This window comes from Canis lupus, chromosome 23 (genome assembly GCF_003254725.2).
Source record: "Canis lupus dingo isolate Sandy chromosome 23, ASM325472v2, whole genome shotgun sequence".
Classification (NCBI taxonomy): domain Eukaryota; kingdom Metazoa; phylum Chordata; class Mammalia; order Carnivora; family Canidae; genus Canis; species Canis lupus.
In genome coordinates this window covers 11,836,086-11,859,828 of record NC_064265.1, presented here as the reverse complement: position 1 = coordinate 11,859,828, position 23,743 = coordinate 11,836,086, and the positions used below count along the sequence as shown (strand labels likewise).

General features: G+C 43.4%; 2 protein-coding genes and 1 long non-coding RNA gene across 12 annotated transcripts in view; 1 reads left to right on the top strand and 2 right to left on the bottom strand.

Annotated features, from left to right (window-relative positions):
• ZBTB47 (zinc finger and BTB domain containing 47) overlaps window positions 1-1,763 on the bottom strand; it is a 14,839-nt gene extending 13,076 nt beyond the window's left edge. Inside the window, exon 1 of one of the 2 annotated variants that reach the window (XM_049099848.1) lies at window positions 1,625-1,763. The gene's annotated coding sequence lies outside the window, so the exon portion shown is untranslated. Of the gene's footprint in view, window positions 1-491; window positions 698-1,624 lie in introns of those variants that run through there. The other variant, XM_049099847.1, reaches the window with a different exon arrangement.
• On the top strand, window positions 31-23,743 carry LOC112668695 (uncharacterized). Of its 2 annotated transcripts, XR_007405184.1 has the most exons (4): window positions 31-400; window positions 4,646-4,883; window positions 9,060-10,246; window positions 16,761-23,743. It is a non-coding gene; the product is annotated as an uncharacterized LOC112668695 (long non-coding RNA). The 2 variants fall into 2 exon arrangements; XR_003141806.3 differs by lacking the exon at window positions 16,761-23,743 and having other exon boundaries at window positions 32-400; window positions 9,060-10,940.
• Window positions 5,074-23,743, bottom strand: part of NKTR (natural killer cell triggering receptor) — a 52,323-nt gene continuing 33,653 nt past the window's right edge. For 4 of the 8 annotated variants that reach the window (XM_049099835.1, XM_049099837.1, XM_049099836.1 and 1 more), the window contains 9 exons: window positions 23,378-23,600; window positions 22,790-22,945; window positions 17,548-17,635; window positions 16,964-17,109; window positions 12,609-15,494; window positions 9,974-10,069; window positions 9,084-9,140; window positions 8,452-8,556; window positions 5,074-7,863 (listed from right to left, as the gene is read on the bottom strand). In XM_049099835.1, the coding sequence (XP_048955792.1) occupies window positions 7,776-7,863; window positions 8,452-8,556; window positions 9,084-9,140; window positions 9,974-10,069; window positions 12,609-15,494; window positions 16,964-17,109; window positions 17,548-17,635; window positions 22,790-22,945; window positions 23,378-23,600 (3,845 nt within the window). In that variant the 3' untranslated portion in view covers window positions 5,074-7,775. Of the gene's footprint in view, window positions 7,864-8,451; window positions 8,557-9,083; window positions 9,141-9,973; window positions 10,070-12,608; window positions 15,495-16,963; window positions 17,110-17,547; window positions 17,636-22,789; window positions 22,946-23,373; window positions 23,601-23,743 lie in introns of those variants that run through there. The other 4 variants (XM_025461142.3, XM_049099838.1, XM_049099840.1 and 1 more) reach the window with 3 other exon arrangements.

Here is a 23,743-nt window from a genome sequence, read left to right as displayed (position 1 = left end):
CTTAAAGGGCCAGGCCGCCCTGCGCGCCGGCGGGGGGCGCGGACACGCGTGGTGTGCGCGGCCCCTGCGCAGCCTGCTCGGCCGCGGGCCGCGGGGCCCCCCGGCCGGGCGCCCCTGCTCCCATCCCAGCGGTGGGCCCGGCCCCTCTGGCCTGCGCGGAGCCCCGGTGTGCGGGGAAGTCCGTCCCACAGTCTAATCGCGGTGCCTTCCAGCTGCGCCACAGAGGCGGGGTCGGAGTAGGAGGCGGCCCGAGGTCGGAGCTGGGCGCGCCCACTCCCCCACCGGCGGCGGAAAGGCCTCCACCTGCTGCCCTGAGCCAGCCCACGCCGAGACCGAACCCTCGTACCCCAGCCTCGCTCAGCGCCCCCCACCCTCTGGCCCGGGCTGCTCTGACCTGAGGGTGAGTCTGGGACCTCCGGCTGGCGCCCCCTCCGCGCCCCGCCCCATGCCCGACAGCCCGGGGCTCCCTGTGCCGCTGGACCCATCCCTACCTGGTGGCCTCCTCCGGCCGCCCACGCCCACACGGGGCAGGAGATGCGGGACCGGACCACGGCCGCAGTGACCAGGCCTTTAAGGTGGCCGGCCCGGGACCCTGGCAGGGAATAGGCAAGATGAAAGGAGGGGGGGCCAGAGGCCCAGGCCCCGCTGTGCCCCTGAGCCGTGTGACCTGACCACTGCTGAGTAGCCTCCCGGCTCAGACTCTGCTGGGGAGATGCAGCCAGGCCTGCGGAATGCTGCTCTGGCATGGACACCAGTGGGGGCAGGGGGCTCGCTGTGCTGGCAGGAGGCTGCAAAGGAACGCTGCCAGGCTGAGCAGGCAGGCAGCAGGGTGGGGACCACGGGGCGCTGGCCTGGCAGGGCCCAGGTGGGGGCTGGACCACTGTGGAGAGGGGGCCTCTGTGGGCCTCTCGTGCCGCCCATGCCATCATTCAGATGCCCCTCTGGGCCCCCACCCCACCCCAGGCTGGCTGCTGCCCCACTTTTGGTCACCCTGATAGGGCCCTTATCTTGGCAGCACCCGTGGCCCTCCACACACACGTGCCCTGTGCTTACACAGCAGCCCCTGCCCAGCTGGAGCAGTAGCCCCCGGGTATGCAATCTTCCTCATGAGTGGGCAGGGACTCTGCAGCCTGCTCAGAGTGACTTGGTTCTGGGCGTCAGGGGGAGGAAATGGAGCAGAGGTGAAGATCCCAGGCAGGCAGCACCATAAAATCTGATGGACTGTCCTGTAAGATGGCAAGGGCCTCCTGAGCCAGAGGCCAGGGAGAAGACATCTCAGGGGCAAAGAAGATGGGGGTGACCAGAAGAATGCCAAGGGGAAGGGGAGGGATACACATAGCTAGATGGCGCGTGGGGTAGATAGACAGACCCTGGTAGATAAAGGCATGGGAGGAGAGGTGGGGGCACAGCCGGGGACGTGCCCCCGGAGGCGGCTGCTGCAGACATCCTACACTTCTGTGGCCCTGGTAAGTGCGCAGACAGCTGGTTCAGCTCCCAGAGGCCTCAGGCTGGGGCCAGGCCAGAGTGGCCAGCATGCCTGACCAGCTGGTCACCTCAGGGCTGCTTTCTGTCCCTTCCTCCCTTCCAGCCCACTTCATCGGACCCAGGGGGTCCTGGCACTGACCTGGGAAGTGGCAAGGGAAGGATCGTTGGATGAGGACAGTGAGGCCCAGAGCAGGACAAATCATGCAGCCAGGCACCAGTGTCAGGAGCTGGGGAGAGGGGAAGTTGGGAGACAGTGGCCTTCCCGGCGGGCTAGGAGGAGCCTGGCAGAGAGGACTGCACGGGACACTTCTGGGCCCGCTTCCAGCTAAGGCTTGGCGAGGGGGTGTGGCCAGCGTTAAGTAACCAAGGTAGGGCTGCTGGCCTCCTCGGGATTGGCCTTGGCTGCTGCAGTCAAACCAAGGAGGGGCTGGGGTTAGATGGGAAGAGAGGGAATACTGGGGTCTATAGTCCATCTACTAGGGGAGCCCCAGGGCAGAGCCGGCTCTGGGAGAGGCCACTGGCACTTGGGTACATGAGCCCAGTATGGTGGGCTCAGACGGGGCCGCCCAGAGCTGAAGCCTGGAAGTGAACATTAACTAGAGCAGAGGGAGAGCAGAGGGGTATGCCCGGCGGAGAGAACGGCCCCTGTAAAGGCCAGGAGAGGAGACAGGGCAGCATCTGCAGGGAACTAGAGGCGGTTTGATGCGGTAAAGCCCAGGTTCTTGTCGGCGGGAATGGCCTGACAGGGATGGCAAAATGGCTCTTGCCTTTGGAGAGGGCCCTGCCCTGGGAGCTTCACTTCAGGCTCGGTCAAGGCAGGCTTTCTGGAGGGGTGGGGTAGGACTGGGTTATCAGGGAGGAGAATCCCAGGCCCCAGGGAGTAATAATCCAGGAGTTTGTGGAGATAGGTGCAGAGCTGGGTGATCCTTGGGACAGTTGGGGCTGGGTGCTGGCAAGGTCAGCAAAGCCATGCCCCTGCCTTGAGGGGCCAGCTCGAGGGTGTTCTCGCTTCCTTAAGCATCTAGCCCCGTTCTCTCCCATGGCAAGGAGGAGAAAGAGACCCAAACTGTGCTAGGGCAGTTCCCAGGCTTGCTTGGGGACTCCGGACTACCCGCCCTCCCCGCCCCACTGAACCTGGGAAGAACAAACAGCCCAGCGGTGGACGGGGCATGGGGGTGGGGGTGCCTTCATGTGCAGGGCTCGGCCTCCCTAGGGGGCACGAGGCCATGTAGCTGCTGCAGCTGAGACAGGACAGCAGTGGGCTGTGCCAGAGAACAGAGGGACAACACGGCATCAAGCCCATGGGATGACAGGGCAGCTCCAGCTGCCCACTAGGGCCTGACCAGGGCCCTGCAGGGTCACGAGCATAGAGCTCTGGGTGTGGAGCTGGGGGTGTTGCTCCTGTGTTCTGCCCCCACCGAGCACCACACTAATAGGCTGCAGCTGCTGGAGGGTGGGGCCTAATTCAAACCAGCAGGTTGCCCAGTTCCCTCCTGCTGTGTAAACGTCACAACCTTGGCATTCGATGCCTCACCAGCAGCTTCCAGGGTCCTCTCCCACCCTTTTGGTTCAAGGGACCCTGGGCTTCTCCACATGAAACCTATGGGCTCCTACCCTCCTCCTGCAGGCAACCCCAGGGGCCGGCATCCCTGGACCTTGATGTATGCTCAGTTCTAAGTATTTAATTCTCACTGCTTTGAAGAGGCAGGCCTTGGTCTCCCAGATTTTCAGATGAGGAGCTGAATTACAAAGGTCAAGCAATTTATCTAGTTATCCAACTAGGAATTGGCAGAGTAGAACTTGAACCCACGCAGTGTGGCTCTGGCTCAAATCCCTTGGGACTGCCATAGAATAATTGCTCACAGAGGTCCTTTGCTCAAAATAAAATCAAGTGAAGCCAGAGGCATTGAGGTTAGTGGGGTCCTGCTCAGCCGTTCTCTGAGAATCTGGCCTGCTGGTAGAGATGTTGGTTGCAGGAGGACCTGAGTGACCTGAGGCTGGGAAGCGCCAGCCCGAGCCTCCATCCATCAGCCCTCTGGGAGGGCACCACCGATTTCCACAACTGCCAGTTGTGCACACCCCCTCTTTCAGGGCTCGTGAGCCAAGCAACAGGCAGTCCAAGTCCTCTTAGTACACGTGAGCAGTCAGAGGCTCGGGGTCACTCCTTTGTTACCGATTTCCTCGGCCCTCTAGCCTGGTCGAGGGGACCCAAACAGTCCTCAGGCTGGCTGTGGAGCTGTGAACAGAGGTCCCAGGGTCTCCAGGAGGCAGAAATATTTGGCCTCAAGCTCGGCACAGCCCCTCTGGGGCCTTGTGATCCACAGGGAGGAGGAGAAAGGGGCAAGGGAGCACTGCCTCTACCCTCTACCAAAACCTTTAAATGGACGGTTAAAGCCTCCTGCTTTGTCATGGTGGTGCGCTCCCCCTCTTCTTCCAGGGCCCCCCAGCCTATTCGTGATCGGATTTGAGGCTGCCTACCACCCCTAGAGCATCCAAGGACTTCTTCCTGCCCAGAACGACTCCTCTCAGCTTGCTTCCCAGCTCATTCTATCCCAAGTTCCTCATGGGACTTCTTTCTAGAAACTGAGTCCAGGCTCTTTCAGCCTGAGGTGGGGCTTCCAGGCCTCACCTGGCCAACTAATTTGCATCACTAGCAGGGCAAGGTTCTCTCTACACTGATCACAGCTTCCTCTCCCTTCCCAACAGTGATGCCTAGCCAGTGTCCATGGTCACTTGCGATAGGGATACTTTTCTTGAATTCTCTTACCCTTTACTTAATGCCCAGCTAATTCAGAACAGTCAAGACTGAAGCTCTCAACGCACTTCCCTCCAGTACTGCCCTGCTGATCTAAGTGATCACTATCAGTGAACAAAATGCCGGAACTCACTAAAAAGGAACCTCACTTGGGGATTTTCCTACAGCAAAAGACTGAAATTTTCTTTAAATCTTACCTCATCCAGATTTGACTTTTGTCAGCGATTCTGACTTGAGGGTCTACTGTTAATTCTGAAAACTGAATCTCTGCAAGTCTGTGAGAGATTATGTTGTATTCACTAAAAACATACAAATTCCTCTGAGTTCTGAGGAGAAAAAAGTTAATTGTACTTGCCCTGCAAATTCTCATGTGGACACTAAAAATATCATGAATGTTTTCTCTAGGAGCGAGTGCTATGTGCCCAGCGAACCACTGTTAGGGAGGATGTGCGGAGGCTGTACGTGGTTTCACAGGTAAACGTGCTGTCCCTCGGCAGCAACTCCCAAATAAGATGGGACATATTCCTTCCTTAGCAAAGAGGTCTGTATGCAAGTCACCTCAGCTGAATGACAACAACAAAGTCTGGAGGAAATCCGAAGTTTGCAGAGGAAGAAAGATCAAGCATCATCAATGCTTCTCTGGGTAGGTGAACATTTCCATCACGGCCTGAAGTTCTCTCCGGCTCCACCTCATGCCCCACCACTGATACTAAGGGACAAGATGAAAATGAGCTGCAGAGATGAAGTTTCTTTACTGGCTGGGTCAGCAAAGAGACTCAACACTTCAGAAAGATCTGAAGTCTGGATGAGTAAAGAAAGGAAACAGGCACAGCTTTAGACTAAGTATATATTTTAATTTCTATGAGGTCCCCCTTTCAAGTTTTAGGAACATTTAAATGAAGTGTATACAAATTAGACACTGCCAATATGTACAAAAGTATTTTCTACAGTTTTTGAACAATACCAGCTATATGTTTCATTTGCAGTAAACAAGACGTTACAAAAACAGTCCAATAATACATTTTCTATTAAGAAGCACAATACACAACATAATTAAATTTTATTAAAAAATAACTTAAAATACAGAACAATCCCCTCTAAGCAGAAAAGCTATTTCTGTAGTTCATTCAGTAAACACACAGTTGAATGCTGCGGCTGGAAACAATCAACTCTTCCAAGGGCCCACCTTTTGGGGATGAAACTCCACTGCAATGGGCAGTTAATGTCTGGGGTCCGCAGGGTCCTAGAACGGCCCACGCCACCCCCCACCCATCCTAGGACCCTGCATCTATGCAGTCACTCCTGTGATTATGCTATGTTCTATGGCAGAGCTGACCTGAAAATAGGGAGACTTGATCAGCAGGCTTAATCTAATTATACAAACCTTGAAACAGTGGAGGAGGGCAGAGGGATGGAAGCATAAGATGGGCCACTGAGGGTTTGAAGACAGAGGGGAACACACAAGAGGGAAAGCAAGCAGCCTTCAGGAGCTGAGGGAGAAGCCTCTGGCTGAGTTAGGGAACTGAACGAACCTGGAAGCAGATCCTTCCCCAGAACCTCCATAGAGGAATGCTGCTCTGCTAACCCGGGATTTCAGCCTGGTGAGACCCTGAGCAGAGAGTCCAGCCACACTGTGCCAGACTCCCAAGCTACAGAACTGTGAGCTAAGAAATGGGTGTTGTTAAGCTGCTAAGTATGGGGTAATTTGTTACATAGCAATAGAAAATGAATACATTGTCCAAAGGTAACTTTTCCTAACCTAATTAGATTTGGCAGTTTCTGGTTTGGGTTCTGAATGCCTTTTTTTTTCCCCCACGGAGTATTACAGGCAACTTTTGAAAACCCTTCACATGAATAACACATTGTTCTGTATTCACTAGGAAGTACGTTTGTTTGACTTGGGTCTTGTTTTTCAATGTACTCTCGTCTATCAGTCTGGCAAACAGCTGACAATTTAACCCTGTTTATGAACTTTTTATGGGTGATGATTTTATTAATATATCCATGGTCACCCCTTCACCCCTCAAGGGTTGTCAGATCCCTCCAACTGAGGGCTCTTTCCCACTTCCCAAGTACCCCAAGCAAGCAAGGCCTCGGTAGGATGGTGCAAAGTTCCATATCAAACATCCAATATGAATTTCTTCTGCATAACTGGCTTATAAACTGGCACTAAGGTGATTAAGTACACTTGGGGGAAAAACTCAAAAATTAAAAAAAAAAAAAAATCACACCAGTTTCTACAGGTCAAATCATTTTTGGAGGAACCACCCAAAACCGAACATGTATTTGTGCAGTACTGTATGGCGCCCCCTTCCCCTGTCATCCTGTACTCACTCTGTCATGCAAGGGTTCACTGAGTCAGAGTGGGTCACAGAAGAAAGAGGAGAAACATGCTGGTGCTTAGAACAGTTTAACTGCTATTGTGGTAGATCTCTCTTACTTGAAAGACTCAAAGGCCCTCCAAAATGTCTCCAGGATGGTGGCAGTGAGGCTTTTGGTAGTACTTTGAAGTCAACTCTTCAATCTGCTCTCCTAGAGGCACACATGCCAGTTATGTGCAGCAGCCCTGAGGGGCCGCACAACTCCCTGTGCCAATCCTGCCTGCTCCAGTGGGTCCCAGGCCACACCTGAACTTGAGAGTAAGCTCTCCAATTCTGAAAGTGAATATAGTTCAGAAGGAACCATGCCTGGTGCCAGCGAATTAAAAAAAATAAAAATAAAAAATCATTTCTCTCTCCTATGAGATTCTAATGTAAAGTATACTTAAAGAGATACCAAAAGGTACCGAGCACCAAAACATGAACTGGAATAGAATTGTTTTTTATAATCTAAACTTCTGATAGTATTTATTAAAAAGCACATAAAATATTAGGGCCTTAGAGACAGTGCAGGTATTATAGTTAAGGCTGATTTACTCTTCTTAACCTCACCAGCCAGCCTGGAGTAAGACAGATGGGGGGCTGTATGATGACCACTTTCCTGATCCTCTGAGATAAGCAAGAAGGAATGAATGAATGAAGAACTCCAGAGCCACTGCCTTATCCTCCTGGCTACCATTAGTATCAATTCTGGGTGGTTTGTTTTAAGAGCACAAATGTATAAGACGGTGTAACTGGTCTATAAATATTTGGCCACCTTTAACAGTTCTTCACAGTTCTGTGCTTGGCAGCATATATGCTAAAACCTGAAAAACGGGCAAAAAGAATCTGTATTCTAAGGAATACATGAGATGGAAAGAGACAACCTAAAGTAATATTGCAAATTATACTTAAATTTCATGATTTCTTGATTCAAGAAAATGAAATTCATTTCCATAGTTGACTACTGTAAAATGTGGCATAAAAATATTTTTGGGAGACATATCTGTATTTTAAATTCTGTGCACATGTAAATGAACAATAACAAGAAATGTCTATTTTTCAAACTTATCTGTAATATTGAAATAGAACAACAGACTGCCATTAAGTTTCTTAAACTTTTAAGTTACCAGATATTTACAAATAATATATAATTTGTATCAAAAAAGGGGACATTTTCAACTATATGTGCTGCTTTCACTGGGGCTCCGGTGATGAGAGTAACTTCGGTCACTTTCACTGTCGGAGCCATAAGATCTACAACTCCTGTAACAAAAGAAATATACAGACACCTTTTAACTTCAACCCTTTGAATTCTTCTTAAAGCTTCTTTTTTGATATGAGTGGCTTGAAAGCAATACTGATGTGGCATAGCACAGTGGGTAGATGAATGGGGTCCTGACTGTGGCAACAGTGTAGACTTTTCAAAGATGTTTTAAATGACAGATGGTAGTAATATCAAGGTTAAGATAAAGAAACATCGCATCTTGGGAAATTACTTGAAATCCACTCATGCAAATGAGCAGAGTAATTTTCCATGTTACCCAAAATGAACATCAATATTTAATTAGACTGAAGAAGGAATATAAAAAAAGGCACATAACGAGTTTCTTTAAAAACATAGAAATCAAAATGGGGACCCCACGAGGGGTGAAGGTGGGGCAGGTATAGATAGGACCACTGGGACAGTGCATCAAGAGGACCTGGCAACGGTCACCATTCAGTTATTCTGAAAAGGTTACAGGGAGCCAGTCACTTTGCTAGATCCTAGGGACATACACACAGTGGACAAAGTCACCTCCCACACCAGTGCGCACAGCACACCCTGTAGTCATCTAAAGGAGGGAGACTCACCTGGATCGCCTGTTATAACTTCTGCCTCGGTGGTAACTGTCACTCCTCTGGCTCCTACTTCGACTCCGACTCCTGCTATAGTAGCTATCGTAAGTGTAGGACCTGCTTTAACAGCAACAACACAATATTCAATTTTCCCATTCAAATATTCACATGCTTCCACTTCTGTTTATGATCTGATCAGTGTTCTCTGAGAACATGGGCATTATTACATGACACTGTGAAGGACACATTTGCACAGCAAGTACTGGAAACATTTAACAAGTGACCCAGGGAGACTTACCATGTTAAACAGAAAAATGTTAATTTCTTTTCTGCATTGAAAAATGTTACAAAGTTAACACTGACTTAGTTTGACTGAATCTGGTGGATCTTTTTAGGCAATTATATTCAATAAATACTTGCCATCAGGTATCAATTTTCACTTTTGACACTATAGAGTACAATGAGCCAACAGATAAAAGCTGGTCAAAAAAAAACCTCATGTAGATAGGATATGATTTTATGAGAGACAAATACATGTGTTTAAATTTTTCAATAGAATACAACACTTTCTGAAAGGGAATGAAGGGTTTATAAAACAAGGCCTTTCAAATCTTCCCTCACAGGTGGCTCCCCATCCCTGTTCATACCTGGACCGACTGTGGGGATCATACGAGCTGCTCCTGGATCTGCTCCTGCTGGATGTCCTAATATGAATCACATGAGGGACTATCATCTTGTAGGTCAGGATAGGCCATATAAAAAATCTAGACATTTCTTAACCATCAAGGAAAAAACACCATGAAATCCAGTAGCTGTATCTACTTCATTTATCAAAAGAACACTGGATTTTTTTAAAAAAAGCATGTTGGATTTCATTAGAAAGATTACCTGAGAGGCGAAAGAGGGTTTGATGAAGCTGGGAGAACATGGGTCCCACATGCTCCACCCTGTGGCCTCTTATTAACAAATCAATCCTCTTATCCCAGTCCTAAACCCAAGCCAAGAGGTGACTGCAGATGTGAACTGAGGTCAAAGAAGATATACTGGAGGGAGGGGGAGATGGTGGGCAGAGCTTTTTTTTTTAAAAAGATTTTTTATTTATTTATTCATGAGAGACAGAGAGAGAGGCAGAGACACAGGCAGAGGGAGAAGCAGGCTGCATGCAGGAAGCCCGATGTGGGACTCGATCCCGGGATTCCAGGATCACGCCCTAGGCCAAAGGTAGGCCTAAACTGCTAAGCCACCCGGGGATCCCTGGGCAGGGCCTCTTAAAGATTTCTACTGCTTCTTTCCTCACTCTGAGAAAAGCCAGTGAGAATCTGACAGTTCCTAGAAAGAAACAACTAGACAAGACAATAGGCCTGTCTGGTATTCAGTGATGGTAGGATTCTTTTCATTGGCTCCCACCACTCTGCCTGTGCAGCCCTTGAAAAGCAGACAAAATAAATAAATAAAATAAAAAATAAAAATAAATAAAAGAAAAAAGAAAAGCAGACAGGATGCAGACCACATGGTAGGGTCGGTTCCCCACACTCACCTATGACTTTTGTAACTGCGGTAGGAACTGCTCCGGCTTCTTGTGCGGCCTCTGCTGTACCATCCTCTGCTCCGACTTCTAGAATAGCTTCTTGATCTACAATGAAGAGTGAAAAAATATATTAACTCACCATGCTGTTCAAACAATTACTAGTAGGATAGGAAGGGGAGAATACAACCAAAGGAAAGGCCATTCACAAACACTTCATACTAGGTTTGACAATGACAGCTTATGAGGGTTTAAACTGAATGGAATGGAATGTGGGCAGCCCAGGTGGCTCAGTAGTTTAGCGCCGCCTTCAGCCCAGGACGTGATCCTGGAGACCTGGGATCAAGTCCCACATCGGGCTCCCTGTGTGGGGCCTGCTTCTCCCTCTACCTTGTGTCTCTGCCTCTCTCTGTGTCTCTCATGAATAAGTAAAATCTTTAAAAAATAAACAAACTGAATGGAATGCAATAAACCAGAAAAGGCTGGTAAAGGTATGTTCACTGGAGCTTTATCTGGAAGACCAGAAGAAGAAACAATCTCCATTAATGATAGAATTGGGGGGGCCCACAAATATACAGTAAAATATTCTCAAGTAGGAAAATGAATGAAGTACATCAACACAGACGTCGCCTGGACATAATGCTGAGTGAAAAATGCACAGACAGAACGCGTATGTAGGTATGTACGCAAGTATGTAGGTATATATCTGTAAAGATTTTGTTTGAAGACATGCAAAAACATTGTATACAGATAGAAGTATCTGTGCCAAATCTAAAGAACAACAACAAAACTACAACAAAAGTTTAGAATAATGTTTAATTCTAGGAGAGAAGAAAGTAGGGTGGCACTGGGTAGGGATATATCAGGTATGTCAAAGCTCTGTTTTTTAAAAACTAGATGACATAATGTGAAATATTATTTATACCTAATCATTTAAAAAATCTACTTAATATTTAATAAAACAAGTAGTGCAATTCCACCCCTTGGCATTCCCTCGGCTCCCCACTCTTCTTCAACCTTCTACCTGTCATGACAGAACAAGACCCCTGTGTCTAGGCTACTTATGTAACATCTTCATAGGCTTTATTTTATTCACTACATTGTACTCATGTTTTAGAAGACATGCTCTGCTTCTAGTTTATCTACAAGAGAAAGAATTATGTTATGTTCTAATAAGACTCTAGTCGTTTACTCAACAAATAATTACAGAGCAGATTCTGTGAGGTAACTGAAAGATAAGTAGGAAATGGTCCCAGACTTGAGTTCAGTCTAGTAGCAGAGTCACAGCCAGGTGAGTAACCAAAAGAGGGAGTAAAGGTTAACTGTCTAGTCTACTACCCATCAGCTGCATAACTTAAAGCAAATTCCTTAGGCTTTCTAACCCTGTCTTTATTTATAAAATGAAATGCGACCCACCCCAAAGGCAGCGGCAGGAAGCTAAATGAGGGTGGCCAGCATCACCAACAGCACAGAAATGTCAAAGCACGAATGGCAGGCAGATGTTAAGCAGACAGGAATAGCTCAATAGCTGCCTGCGTCTAGGAACATGAACCTAGAAAGAAAAGGCCAGGATTCAGCAGCTCTTTGGGCCTGCTGGGAGTCAGGGCAAGAGGAGGAAGAAGGGCCCACAACACAGGCATTGAATGGTCTGAGAGGGTCGAGGAGAGCTAGCAGCAGGTTCCAGAAAGATGGAAAGGATGGCAAACATGCCCTGGCACTCATGCGAAGTACCTGAAAATAGCCCTTTTAGGAAGAAGCGGGGGAGGGAAGCACAGAAGACAGACTGCAAGCAACTAAAGAGTAAATGGGAGACAGCTGTTACAGATGGCAAGCATTGGTTCCTATTTTTAAAGAAATTCCGGTGAGAAAGGGAAGACAAATAGCTAAAAAGGGGGGAGAAAAACCCCAAAGATTCTTACTATATTTTAGGGTCAAGTGACGAAAAACAAATACACATTCGAGATATGAGCAATTAAGATAGTGAGGTGTAAACCATGAAATATTTACAAGGAAAAGAAAAAAGGAATACAAATTACTTACTAGCTTCATATCATCAACCTAATTTCTTTAGTTTGTAAAAATTCTCATTCTCTGCACTGTCCAACCTATGCTGATGACAAAAGTTAGATGCAGCTTGAACCAAAATAAATAAATCTAAAGACGATCATTTTTACCACAGCCTCCCTGCTAACCCTCAAAATAAAGATCAACTAGATGCAGGTGTTAGGCAAGTAACTTTGCCTCTCACCTCCCACTAGTGTAAAATGGAGGGTTGGATTAATGATCTTTAAATCCTACATAATTCTGTAAATTCAGGATTCCCTTCGAAGGCATCTTTGAGAGGCGGGAGAGCAGCGTCACACCGACAAGGAGAGAAACTTGCCACCTATCATGGCAACTCCTTTCTGTTACCAGAGAGCTTTAAGTGACAAATAATAGTTTTTGACACTGAACCTAAATTTCTTCACCTAAAATCCCCACTTCCTATGTCCTCAAACTGGCTCTCTTAGCCACAGAGCACAAGACTACCCCCTTACTCCCTTCCAGATTTTTGGAAAGAGTGATCTTGTCCCTAATTTTGATGTTCTTCCAAGTTACACAGTAATAAACGCTCCTTGGGGGAGACAAAAGAGAATACATTGCTCACCGGTAAGATGATGTAGAGCTTCGTGATCGACTTCTTGAGTGACTGTAGGAGACAGACCTTGTTCTGTGTCTTGATTTGGTTTCAGATTTACTTCGAGATCTGCTTGGACTCCTGGACTGGCTATCCCCATCCCGACTAGGTGTCTGCTCATCACTTGAACTCTCCTGATTCCTTGGCCTCCGGTTTAAGCGTGCTGTCTTTCTTACTTCATCAAAGAGAGACCCAGGCCGAACTTTATTTTTGCTTTTAATTTCTATCCTCAGGCCTTGTGGCTTCATGTCAGGTGCAGTAGTCAATGCCTTTACCTCCACAGTGCTGGATGTGGGAGCAGTTGGTGGCGCCAGGTTCCCCACACCCTGCAGGGGCTTCCATTTGTTATCCATGAGACTGATCTGGCTCTTCTCTGCCACCTCTCTCTTCACAGTGCTTTCTATAGTGCTGGCCAAGCTAGCAGGGCTGCTGTCCTGTTTCCCCACATCCCCCATTGCTTGACTTTCGGACATACTGCTCTCCTGTTTTGACTCCTCTGTCTCAGGATGCTCTGTGTGCATATCCTGTTTTAGAACAATGTTTACGTCTGCGGTAGCAAGCCTTGAATTCCCTAGAGGGGATGCCTCCTTTGCTGGGGAACTCCTATCGGGAGTACAGATCTCCATGTTGTCATCTGTCTGCAGCACATCCTCCACTCCGCTTGGGACACTTTCTGCAATAGGCTGAATGTTGGAGGGAGAAGCAGTGACATTCTCCTCAGTAGTTAAGGCTGTGGGAGAAGCACTGAGTTTAGTATCCTCTTTAGCAGGCTGATCCATATCCGAAGAAGTCGTGACTGGATTGCGTTTACCTGAAAAGTTGCCCTCTTCACAGGACTTCTCAGTGTGTGGAATATTTTCTTTCATGGTTTCACTGTTTTCAGAAACTTGTTTTTTCTCTTTTGCCTCCTGAGTAACTTGTTTTTCACTAATCTCCTCTTCCTCTTCCTCACCAAATTCTAGTGGAGGCTGCCAGTGAAATGCCTGTTTTCGTTTTGGAGCCTTGTGCTTTTTGTCTTTTTTCCCTTTCAGTTTCTCCTTTGCTTTTTTGGTCTGCTCTCTTTTAAGAGTTTCCTTTGACCCATGTTTGCGCTTCCGTGCCTTTCTTCTAGTGTTTTCTGAATTGGAATAGGACCCCTCAGAATCAGAGGTCGAAGACTGCTGCTTACTTGATTTCCAAGCACCATTACCATCAGGCAGCGAAGCACTTGCTGAAGACTTTGTTGCAGGTTTGGCTTTGCTGTGAATTTCACCAAACTCTGACTCAGAATCTGATGTAGCCTCACCTTCCTCCTTATCAGAAGATGGCCGGGAAATATTTTTACTGTTTTTTGTTATATCTCGTTCAGAATTTGACCCAGAGTCCCACTTACTCCCAGCATAATTTTTCCTTTTGGGCTTACTGCCATTTCTAAGGTGATCAGAAAGATTCTCTCTCAAGACTCTTTTCTTTGAACGAGGGCATTCCTGTTCAGGCTTAGATTTCTCTTCATCTCTGTTCTTCTCTTGCTTATTGTTCATTTCCATTTGGACTTGCTTCTCTTTTTCCTGGGCTGACTGTGTAACCTGAACACTTGACTGGTCACTGTCTGAAGAATAATCTAAAGATGACCTGCTTTCACTATACTTTCTCTGACTTGAAGACTTGTCTCTGTTTTTCACATATTTATGGTGAAGTCTCTTTTCAGAGCTGCCGCTGTGCCTCTTACTTGAAGTGTTATTTTTTTTCCCGTTGGATCTAAATTTTCTCTTGGCTTTTCTTCCATCATCACTGCTAACAGAAGAGTATGACGAGGATCTACTACACTGTGAACGATCACTGTATTTATTTCGTGAATGAGATCTAGAGGAGGCAGACCTAGATCTTGAATGTGAACTAGCAAGACTTCGTGACCTTGTGTATGATCTGGAATAAGATCTACTCCTAGAAGATCTGCTCCTTGACCTTGGTGAACTTTCCGAGCTTCTATCACTGTACTTTGAATAAGCACTCCGATCACTTTCTGAATTTTTTTCTCTCTTATGGTAGGATGATGAACTTCCAGTCTCTTTAATATTTGCTAAACTGTAAGTGCTTTGGAGAGGCAGCAAATGGGTTGTTTTAGCTTTCATTTCCTGAATTCGCTCATAAGAGGGCTTCCAGGGTTTCTGTCCAGGCTTCCACCTTGAAGGAGGGGGACTGTCACTCAATGGTATTACAGGAATATTTTCTGCCACCACTGGTTGTACTATGACGTTTTCATTTTGTGGTGCTGTTGCTCTTAAGGGTTCTGTTTTAACTGCTTTACTTTCACTTAACTGAGAGGTTGTTCTTCTTGGTGATTTTGATGTTGTCCTTTGGTGCCCTGACTTGGAAGTAGATCTGGACTTTGATCTACTTCGAGAATGTGATGAGGATTTTGAGGGAGTCCTTGATCTTGAGCTTCCTCTAGAATAAGACTGCGAGTGAGATTTAGATCTGTAGGAGTCTCTGCTGGAATGGGTTGAAGAGCTCTGGTTATCCTTATCAGATTTAGACCAGTCCCTCTTTGAGGAGTGATGAGATGATAACGAGGAAGAACGAGATCTCCTTTCTCTGTCACAAGAGGATTTCATTCGTCGGGTGGAAGATTTTGAGGATTCTATGTCTGATGGTACAATAATCCTTCTCTTCTTAGTCTGCTTGTGTCTTCTGCAATGTTTCTGCTTTTTAGTTTTCTTTTTATGTTTAACTTTTTTCTCTTTCCTGCGTTTTTTATGGTGACCATCAGAGTGCCTTGCTGTACTAAGGTCTGAATAATATCCATTATAAGACCACGACCTGGATCTCTGGGACAAACTTCTCTCATCCCATCGGCTCGAACAGGGATCACTTAATCTATGGAAAAGGATATAAAATGCATGGTTATTTACAAGCATGTTTTCTATGCTTTAAATTGAAATACACATTTGTTGTCAATACAGATGCATTGACAAAAGCCTAAAGAGCAAATTACTCCATCAACACCTGAAGTACGTATAGGAAGGATAAACCAAAGGGTATGGATAGGCCTCCTCTTGACCTATAATTTCAGAGAAATGCTGAAACTGCTGACAACTACTAGCAGATTCACTTATAAAAGGATATATTTTTTTTTAACTAAGCAAAAAGATTTCAAATTTCACAGAAAAACAGTTCTGGAAGCCAAACCAAACCAATTCATCATAAGAGCACTAGTGACAGAGCTCCTTGGCCAGGTAGGATCTGTTCATGACCCTCTGCTTCCGGGAACAATTTTTGAGGGAGAGTCCAATCAAGTTCCCAAACAATTCTGTTGATTTCCTGCAGATACAGGACAGCTGCCTGACCTTTATAAAAGAAGCCTCTTAAGAAGCTAACATGGCTGTTATTTTATTTCAGCTTCACAGTAATCAAGACTTTCTCTTAAGGTTTAATTACTTACTACAGAAACTGAGGAAAAAGCACATGAAAATAGATGCAGACTTGGTAATGGGTAGTGTCAGGGCTCAACATTAAGAGTTCTCTGTATCACTGTGTCTAAATCACTCTCACACAACAGACGCATTATCTTTTTTTCCCTCTTCCAACTTCTAACCATTCTACTGGACACCCACAGAAGAGTAGAGACTACTACCATGAACAATTATAGAGGATCCCACTGGTGTATTTTTCACTAGCTATTCTGGAGCCAGCCCCATTTCAACAATGGCTATTCCCCTGTGGGGTATTATTGAGGGTAAGAGATGGTATACTTCTAAAGAACCAACAGTCCTCGGGGTCAGAAGTTAATGCACATGCTAGGTACAGATTTTCCTACCTACTAATTCATTCATCAATGACTAAGAGACCTGGCTAGAAAAGGATCTGCTATATGATTTTTAAGTCCTGATTATTTCTAAAATTGAACAAGGGTATCTCTGATTTAGTAGTTTTACAGCTTTGGGAGGGAAAACAGAATTTTGATTTACTATTTTTATTTTTAAAAGATTTTATTTATTCATGAGAACACAAAGAGAGAAAGAGGCAGAGAGAGAAGCAGACTCCATGCAGGGAGCCTGATGTGGGACTCGATCCTGGGACTCCAGGATCACGCCCTGGGCCAAAGGCAGGCAATCAACTGCTGAACCACCCAGGCGTCCCCAGAATTTTTATTTAAAAGCATCCTGAAGCCAATCAGCCCTCCTACTTAATAGCTCTCTTTCTGCCAAGTATTCTCAAATGTATTCTTTGGTCATGGTCTAACTTTAATGTTAAGTCTTTCATGAAAAGTCCAGAAGTAAGTCTCTAGCCTCTTAACACTTAAAATATAGTAGTAACAGGACTGTGCTCATACTTAAAGCTCTTACTTATCTCCTTTACTCCATTTTTCTCCACTAGGTGGTCTGTATGCTCTTAATCTTTGCATTTCCTCTTTCCAGTGAGGAGGAGTTTCACTGCTATCATCATCATCTGATTCAGAACATGATCTTGATCTTGGAGGTGTGTGATAGCGCTTCAAAAACAAAGATAGGAATAACTGTTTCGATAATACCTCTCAATTACAATCTGCTATAGGACAGAGTTAGGTATAAGACCCAATCTCAGATGCCATTCAAAAGAAATAATGATTAAAGTACAAAAGAGGATATGAAGTTATGCCAAACATAAAAGAGACTAAAAAAAAATGGGATTTTTTTCTTTAAGTCTTAATGGTTGCATTCATTAGCCTAGATTATTCAACATACTAAGATTTCTCAACATACTGTTTCACATATCATTTCATATTTAAAATACAGCAAATAAATTTTGCTCTACTAGCAATATACCTACAGAGAATAAAACTAACTCCTTGAACAGATCTTGGATTTTACCTAAAATTAAAGCTAGGATTTTGCCTATACTACCTTAGATACGTAATTTGAAAAAAAAGAAGTCTTATTAACACACATACAATTGTGCCCCTTCCTTTAATCTTCCGTCCAGATTTTGATACAGAAGGTTTCTGATCACTTACAATGGGTGTAACATCAGGAATCTTCCTGGAAAAGAAGATTGAAAATTTAAAATAAGCAAATGCTCGGCAGTTTTCTCAATATTTAAATGCAGGAAAAAAATTTAAATGCAGAATTTATACTCCTATTAAAAAAATCATTTTATTTAGATCCAACACTTTTGTAGAACAAGGCACTCCATATAATCTGATTTTCTAGGCAAACTTTTTAAATGTCAAACCTTAAAAAAAAAAAAGTAACCCAAAAATGGGTAGTGATACTATGTATCTTTTTAAGCACAGAACTACTTTTAAACAAAATCCCTCTTTACATGTCTCTTGTCAAAACAGTGATGTTCTAAAGGAATCCTGAGATATTTGACTCTGATGCTCCAATTGTGTTTTTAAAACCATATTTTATTCTATATTTTTAATAAATCTTTTGTCTTCCCCCCACTCTACAAGCTGCCCCTCTGTCAATGCTCTGAATCTGCAGCCTTGTGGTAATTCTAAGAGTATAGTTTTTGTGGCAACTATTGTCCTCCATGCATGAGAAATCTTCATACCTCAAGTTTTTTATGTTATTAACATAATGGCTAGCTTTTATGGAGTACTTACTATGTGTCAGACATTATGTTAAGCATTTTTAACATAATTGAGTAAAATGTATATAATGTAAAATTGGCCTTTTTAGCCATTATTTTTAAGATTTTATTTATTTTTCATAAGAGACACACAGAGAGAGGCAGAGACATAGGCAGAGGGAGAAGCAGGCTCCATGTAGGGAGCCCAATGCGGTACTCGATCCCGGATCCCAGGATCAGACCCTAAGCTAAAGGTACAGATGCTCAACCCCTGAGCCACCCAGGCATCCATCCCATTTTAGCCATTTTTAAGTGTAAAGTTCATATTTATATTCATGTTGTACAACCATCACTACTATCTTTCCCAAACTTTTTCATTACCCCAAACCCAAACTCTACCCATTAAGGAATCTGTCCCCACCCACCCCCACCCCCATGAGCTCTCTCAGCCTCTAGTAATCTCTAATTCATGGCCAGGGAACATTCCATTGTATGTACACATCACATTGTGTATTCAACCAACTTGGGATCTGTCTTTTCCTTTTCGCTATTGTTGAGTATACTGCAATAAGCACTGGCATACAAGTATCTGTTTGATTTTTTTTTTTAAGATTTTATTTATTTTTCATAAGAGACACACAGAGAGAGGCAGAGACATAGGCAGAGGGAGAAGCAGGCTCCATGTAGGGAGCCCAATGCGGGACTCAATCCCAGATCCCAGGATCACGACCTGAGCCAAAGGCAGATGCTCAACCACTGAGCCACCTAGGCGTCTCTCCGTTTGATTTTCTATTTTCAATTCTTTTGGATATATACCTACCTATGGAACTGCTCAGTTACATAGTAAATCTATGTTTAACTTTTTGAGGAACCACCAGACCATTTTCTACAATGTCTGAATCATTTTAGACTACTGCCACCAATGTATAAGGATTCCAATTTCTCCATATCCTTGCTGACACTAGTTTTCTTGGTTATTGTTTTAAATTATAGCCATCTTGGTAGGTGAGTATTATCTCACTGTGGGTGTGGTTTGTATTTCTCTAATGACTAATGCTGATGTTAAGCATCCTTTCATGTGCTTACTGGCCATCTGTATGAAACAACTATTGAAGTGCTGTGCCTATTTTTAAATTGAGTTGTCTTTTTGTTATAGTTGTCCATACTTCTGGTGCCAATTGTAAGAATTCACTGCTAAACCCAAGGACTTAAAAATTTACGCCTATATTTTCTAAGAGTTTTACAGTTTTAGTTCTTATGTTGAGGGTCATGGACTCATTTTAATTTTTGTATATGACGTGAGGTAGGGGTCTAGCGTTACTCTGTTACAGGTGGAAATCCAGTTATTCCAGTACCATTTATTGAAGAGGCAGACTTCTTTCTCCACTGAGTGGACTCTGCATCCTTTTCTAAAATCACCTGGCTATCCATACTGGTACAGGTTTATTTCTGGACTCTCAATTTTATCCCATCGGTCTATATATGTATCTTTATGCCAGTACCATACTATTTTGATGACTGTTGCTTTAAGTTTTGAAAACAAGAAATACAAATGCTCCAACTTTGTCCTTTTCAAGACGGTCTTAGCTATTTGAGGCCCCCTGGATTCCATTTGATTTGATATTGACTTTTCCACTTCTGCAAAAAGGCTGTTGCAACTTGGTAGAGATTGCATTGAATCCAAAGCTTGCTTTGGAGAGTACTGATATCTTAACAATTTTAAGTCTTCCAACCCATGAACATGCAACATCTTTCCATTAATTTACATCTAATATTTTGTAATTTTCATTGTACAAACCTTTCACCTCTTTATTCCTAAGTATTTCATTCTTTTAGATGTTGTTTTAAGTAGAATTGCTTTCTTAATTCCCGTTTCATATTGTACATTGCTGGTTAACAAGCACTTTATAAAGGCATTAGCTCACTGAATTCTCATAACACTATGAGGTAGGTACTATTAGCATCTTCATTTTAAACATAGAGAATTTTAAGGGGGCTACAAATCTTGCACAAAGTCAGAAAGAAATGCAACTTGACTCTTAAAGCCAATGCACAGGATTTGCTAAGGCTCTAGGAAGCAGGCTCCAGATAAACATACTAATGTTACTGTAAGAGTCTTAACTACAAAGTATACATATAGTTTTTTCAGTCATTTCATGACATTACTTAATTCTCACAATGAGGTAAGTAAGTACTTGTGGTACACAACCAATAACCCCATTTTCCTCATGAAGAAAAAGCACTGATCCTGCCTACATGTGTTCAGCAAAAATTAATGTTTACATGGGAACCTTTTAGATACTGATTCAATGTGACCACTCTCTACCTCCTCCCCACAGCATTCTGATTTGATTTGCTGTATGGCCCAGAAATTGATATTCTTAAAAGCCTGCAAATTATCCTAACGTGCAGCTAAGGTTGAGAACAAATAAACTAGAGCCAAATGTGGAACCCAAATTCTGCTAAGCAAATTACAAGGGATATGAGCTTAACTGCTGGTGTATCAGTAAGGTGGCTGACAGCCCCTGCTTCTTATCCTTGCATATACTGATTTCTTTTTTATTTATTTATTTATTCATAAGAGACACACATGGAGAGAGAGAGGCAGAGACATAGGCAGAGGGAGAAGCAGGCTCCTCACAGGGAGCCTGATGTGGAACTTGATCCCAGATCCGGGATCATGTCTTTAGCCGAAGGCGTCAGACGCTCAACCAGAGCCACCCAGGTGTCCTGCATATACTGATTTCTTGAAGGACACTTCATTATAGCTCCCAAACAACTGATGAAAATCTCAAAGATCCTAATAAAATAATTGTGCTATCTTTGCATGAAACAACTACCAGCCAATTATGATTTAAAACAATTCTGCATAAAATAACTTCCAAAGATGTTATGTGACCAAACAAAATTATCAGCACTTTTCAATCACAAATGCAATTACTCCTTTAGCAATACCAGATAACAAAGGTCAGCAAAGTTTTTATGAAAAGAATCTGAAAAAAAAAAAAAAAAAAAAAAAAAAGAATCTGAGAGTAAGTATTTTAGGATTGGTAGGCCAAGAAGAAAATTAAGGTTATTATTTAGGTACTTAGATAAGAAGAAAGAAAATAAATTTTCACTAATGTTTTATCAATGAAATATGAAATATGATAAGAGTATTATTTCTTTGTAATAAAGATCTACTAACAAGAGGAACGGAGTTCTTTGGGGGGGGGCTGAATAACATTTCACTTAATTAGGGTTCATAGTGTTGTCTATCAAAATAGATAATGCTGTTCATCTGGTAACGCTGACCTGTAATGAGACTGTACATATTTTATCTTTAAAAATATTTTTTTTCATATATAGCGGTTGTGTGTCTAGTACCTGAAATACCAGAGAGCTGTAATAGCATCACTGTGATGCATAGTGCACCAAGTAATAGTGTAAGGCAACAGAGCACCACATACAAACTCTGCTACAACTACTCAAGTCTGCTGTTGTAGCACAGAAACAGCCCTTTCTTATTTTCTTATACTGAACAAATGTATGTGGCTGTGTTCCACTAAAACTTACTTCATGCACACTGAAAACTGAGTTTCATATAATTATCACATGTCACAAACTACTACTCTCCTTTTTTTCTACAAACATTTAATCATGTTTTACCTCACAGGCTGTACAAAAATAGGCAATAGGCCAAATGTGGCCCATGGACAACACCTGCCATGACAGAGAAACTGCCCTTTCAAGTTTCCTACCTGCTGAAAGCCAAATAGATTTGATCAGTGAACTTGGTGTCTTGTATTTTAAGAAAGAAGGATCCCACTAAAATTTATTAACAAGCCAGAATTTTTAAAAATGAAAACATCAGCATGTTAATAAGCTTTTAATGCAAAGATATATCCCATTTTCTAACAGCTGTTTGAGATGAGACAATACTAGGCTTTAAAAGTGTTTAATCAATTACATGATAACCTTATGTAGATACCTGTCTGTAAACAGGGACATGTGCATAACTTCTCAGCATTCAACAGAACTCTTCATAGGGAACTTACCAATGATACGCCACATTATGGTATTTTTGTTCAAACATTTAACAATTCTAAACTTGAAGTAACACACAAAATATATTACATACTACTTTTTGAGACTAAATCTAAAGCTACACATCATCTTTCCCAATGCAGAGAGGTTATCACCCAGCAAAGCAAGTGAGCAAGTCACATATTTATGATACTAAATTATATCCCTAATCACCATGCAATTAATTTTATACTATTCAAATTGGAACATGTCTTATCATTCAATTGGCTCCAAACAGTTCAAATCACCCTCTGCTCTCACAAACCAAATCTCATCTCCAATGAAAGAGAAAGAAAAAATGAGTAATGCAGTCTTTCCAGAACTCCAAGAAGAACCTCTCCCTTGGCCAACTTGTCCAACCCCCTTTTACCAACTAGTAGAATGTGAATTCTGAAAGATAGGGTACATGTCATTCCATTAACCTGGCATCTCCCACAGTATAGTTCAAAGTGCTTTGACTAAGGGTCATGCTCAATAAATGTGTGGAACTGCAATGAGCTGATGGAATTATCATTCACAGAAATGAAAAAGAAGAGATTAATCACCATACTTACGGTTCAGGCTCCACCGTGACAAGAGGCATATCTCTTCTCAGTAAAAATCGGTTCTCAGGAACTGGAGGAATCTCCTCTGGGCGGACTACAGGCTTTTCCCTTTTAGCATTTGAATCAACTGACCTTTTTTCATTGGTATCACTCCTCTCAGAGTGACTGAGAACAAAGCATGTCACCAATTAAAATGTGCAATGTTTGCATTTCATTATAATATTAACAATAAATAACTAATAATAGCAATAAAATAGATTTGTTAACTTACAAATCTCACTCAAATGGTTTGTACAATTTTCACAAAGAGAACATATAAAGCATGAACACCTAACTAAATGCCACAGTACTAAAGATCTAGTATGAAAACTGTCAAATGATCCCAACTTTTTAAGTTCCAAGGATTTTTTTCACCTGCAAATATATAATCTTTGATACATCTGTGCTACCCCTAGAGCAGTCAGATTTCAGATTAAAGTCCAAAAAACGCTATCGTTCTTCAACAACAGGTAATAAAGCTAAGTTTACACAATTTGCACATACTTTCCCCATCAAGGTATGTGTGTTTTTTAGATTCCCCTGGCATTTCACACTTACCCTTTTGGGCTCGTTATATGTTTATTCCTTGGCTCCTCTGAACTGCTTGCTTCCTTTCGTCTCTTTTTAGAATGTTTAACTTTTGGCCTCCTCTTATGTTTCCTTCTTCTGCTTCTCTCATGTTCAATTTCACTTTCTGAAGAAGATTCTGAAGAGGAAGAGGAATTGGAAGAGGATTCCGAGTCTTCTGAATGAGTTGGTTTCTTCCTTTTCTTCTCAAAAACTTTAAAGAAATATTAAGAATATGAGTACTGGATTTCAGTACCTTCCAGAATAGAAAATGTGACTACCTAGGTATCATAAAACATACTTTATAAACAGAAAACTAAAGACAAAATTTAAATAAACTTTTTTTCATGTTAATAA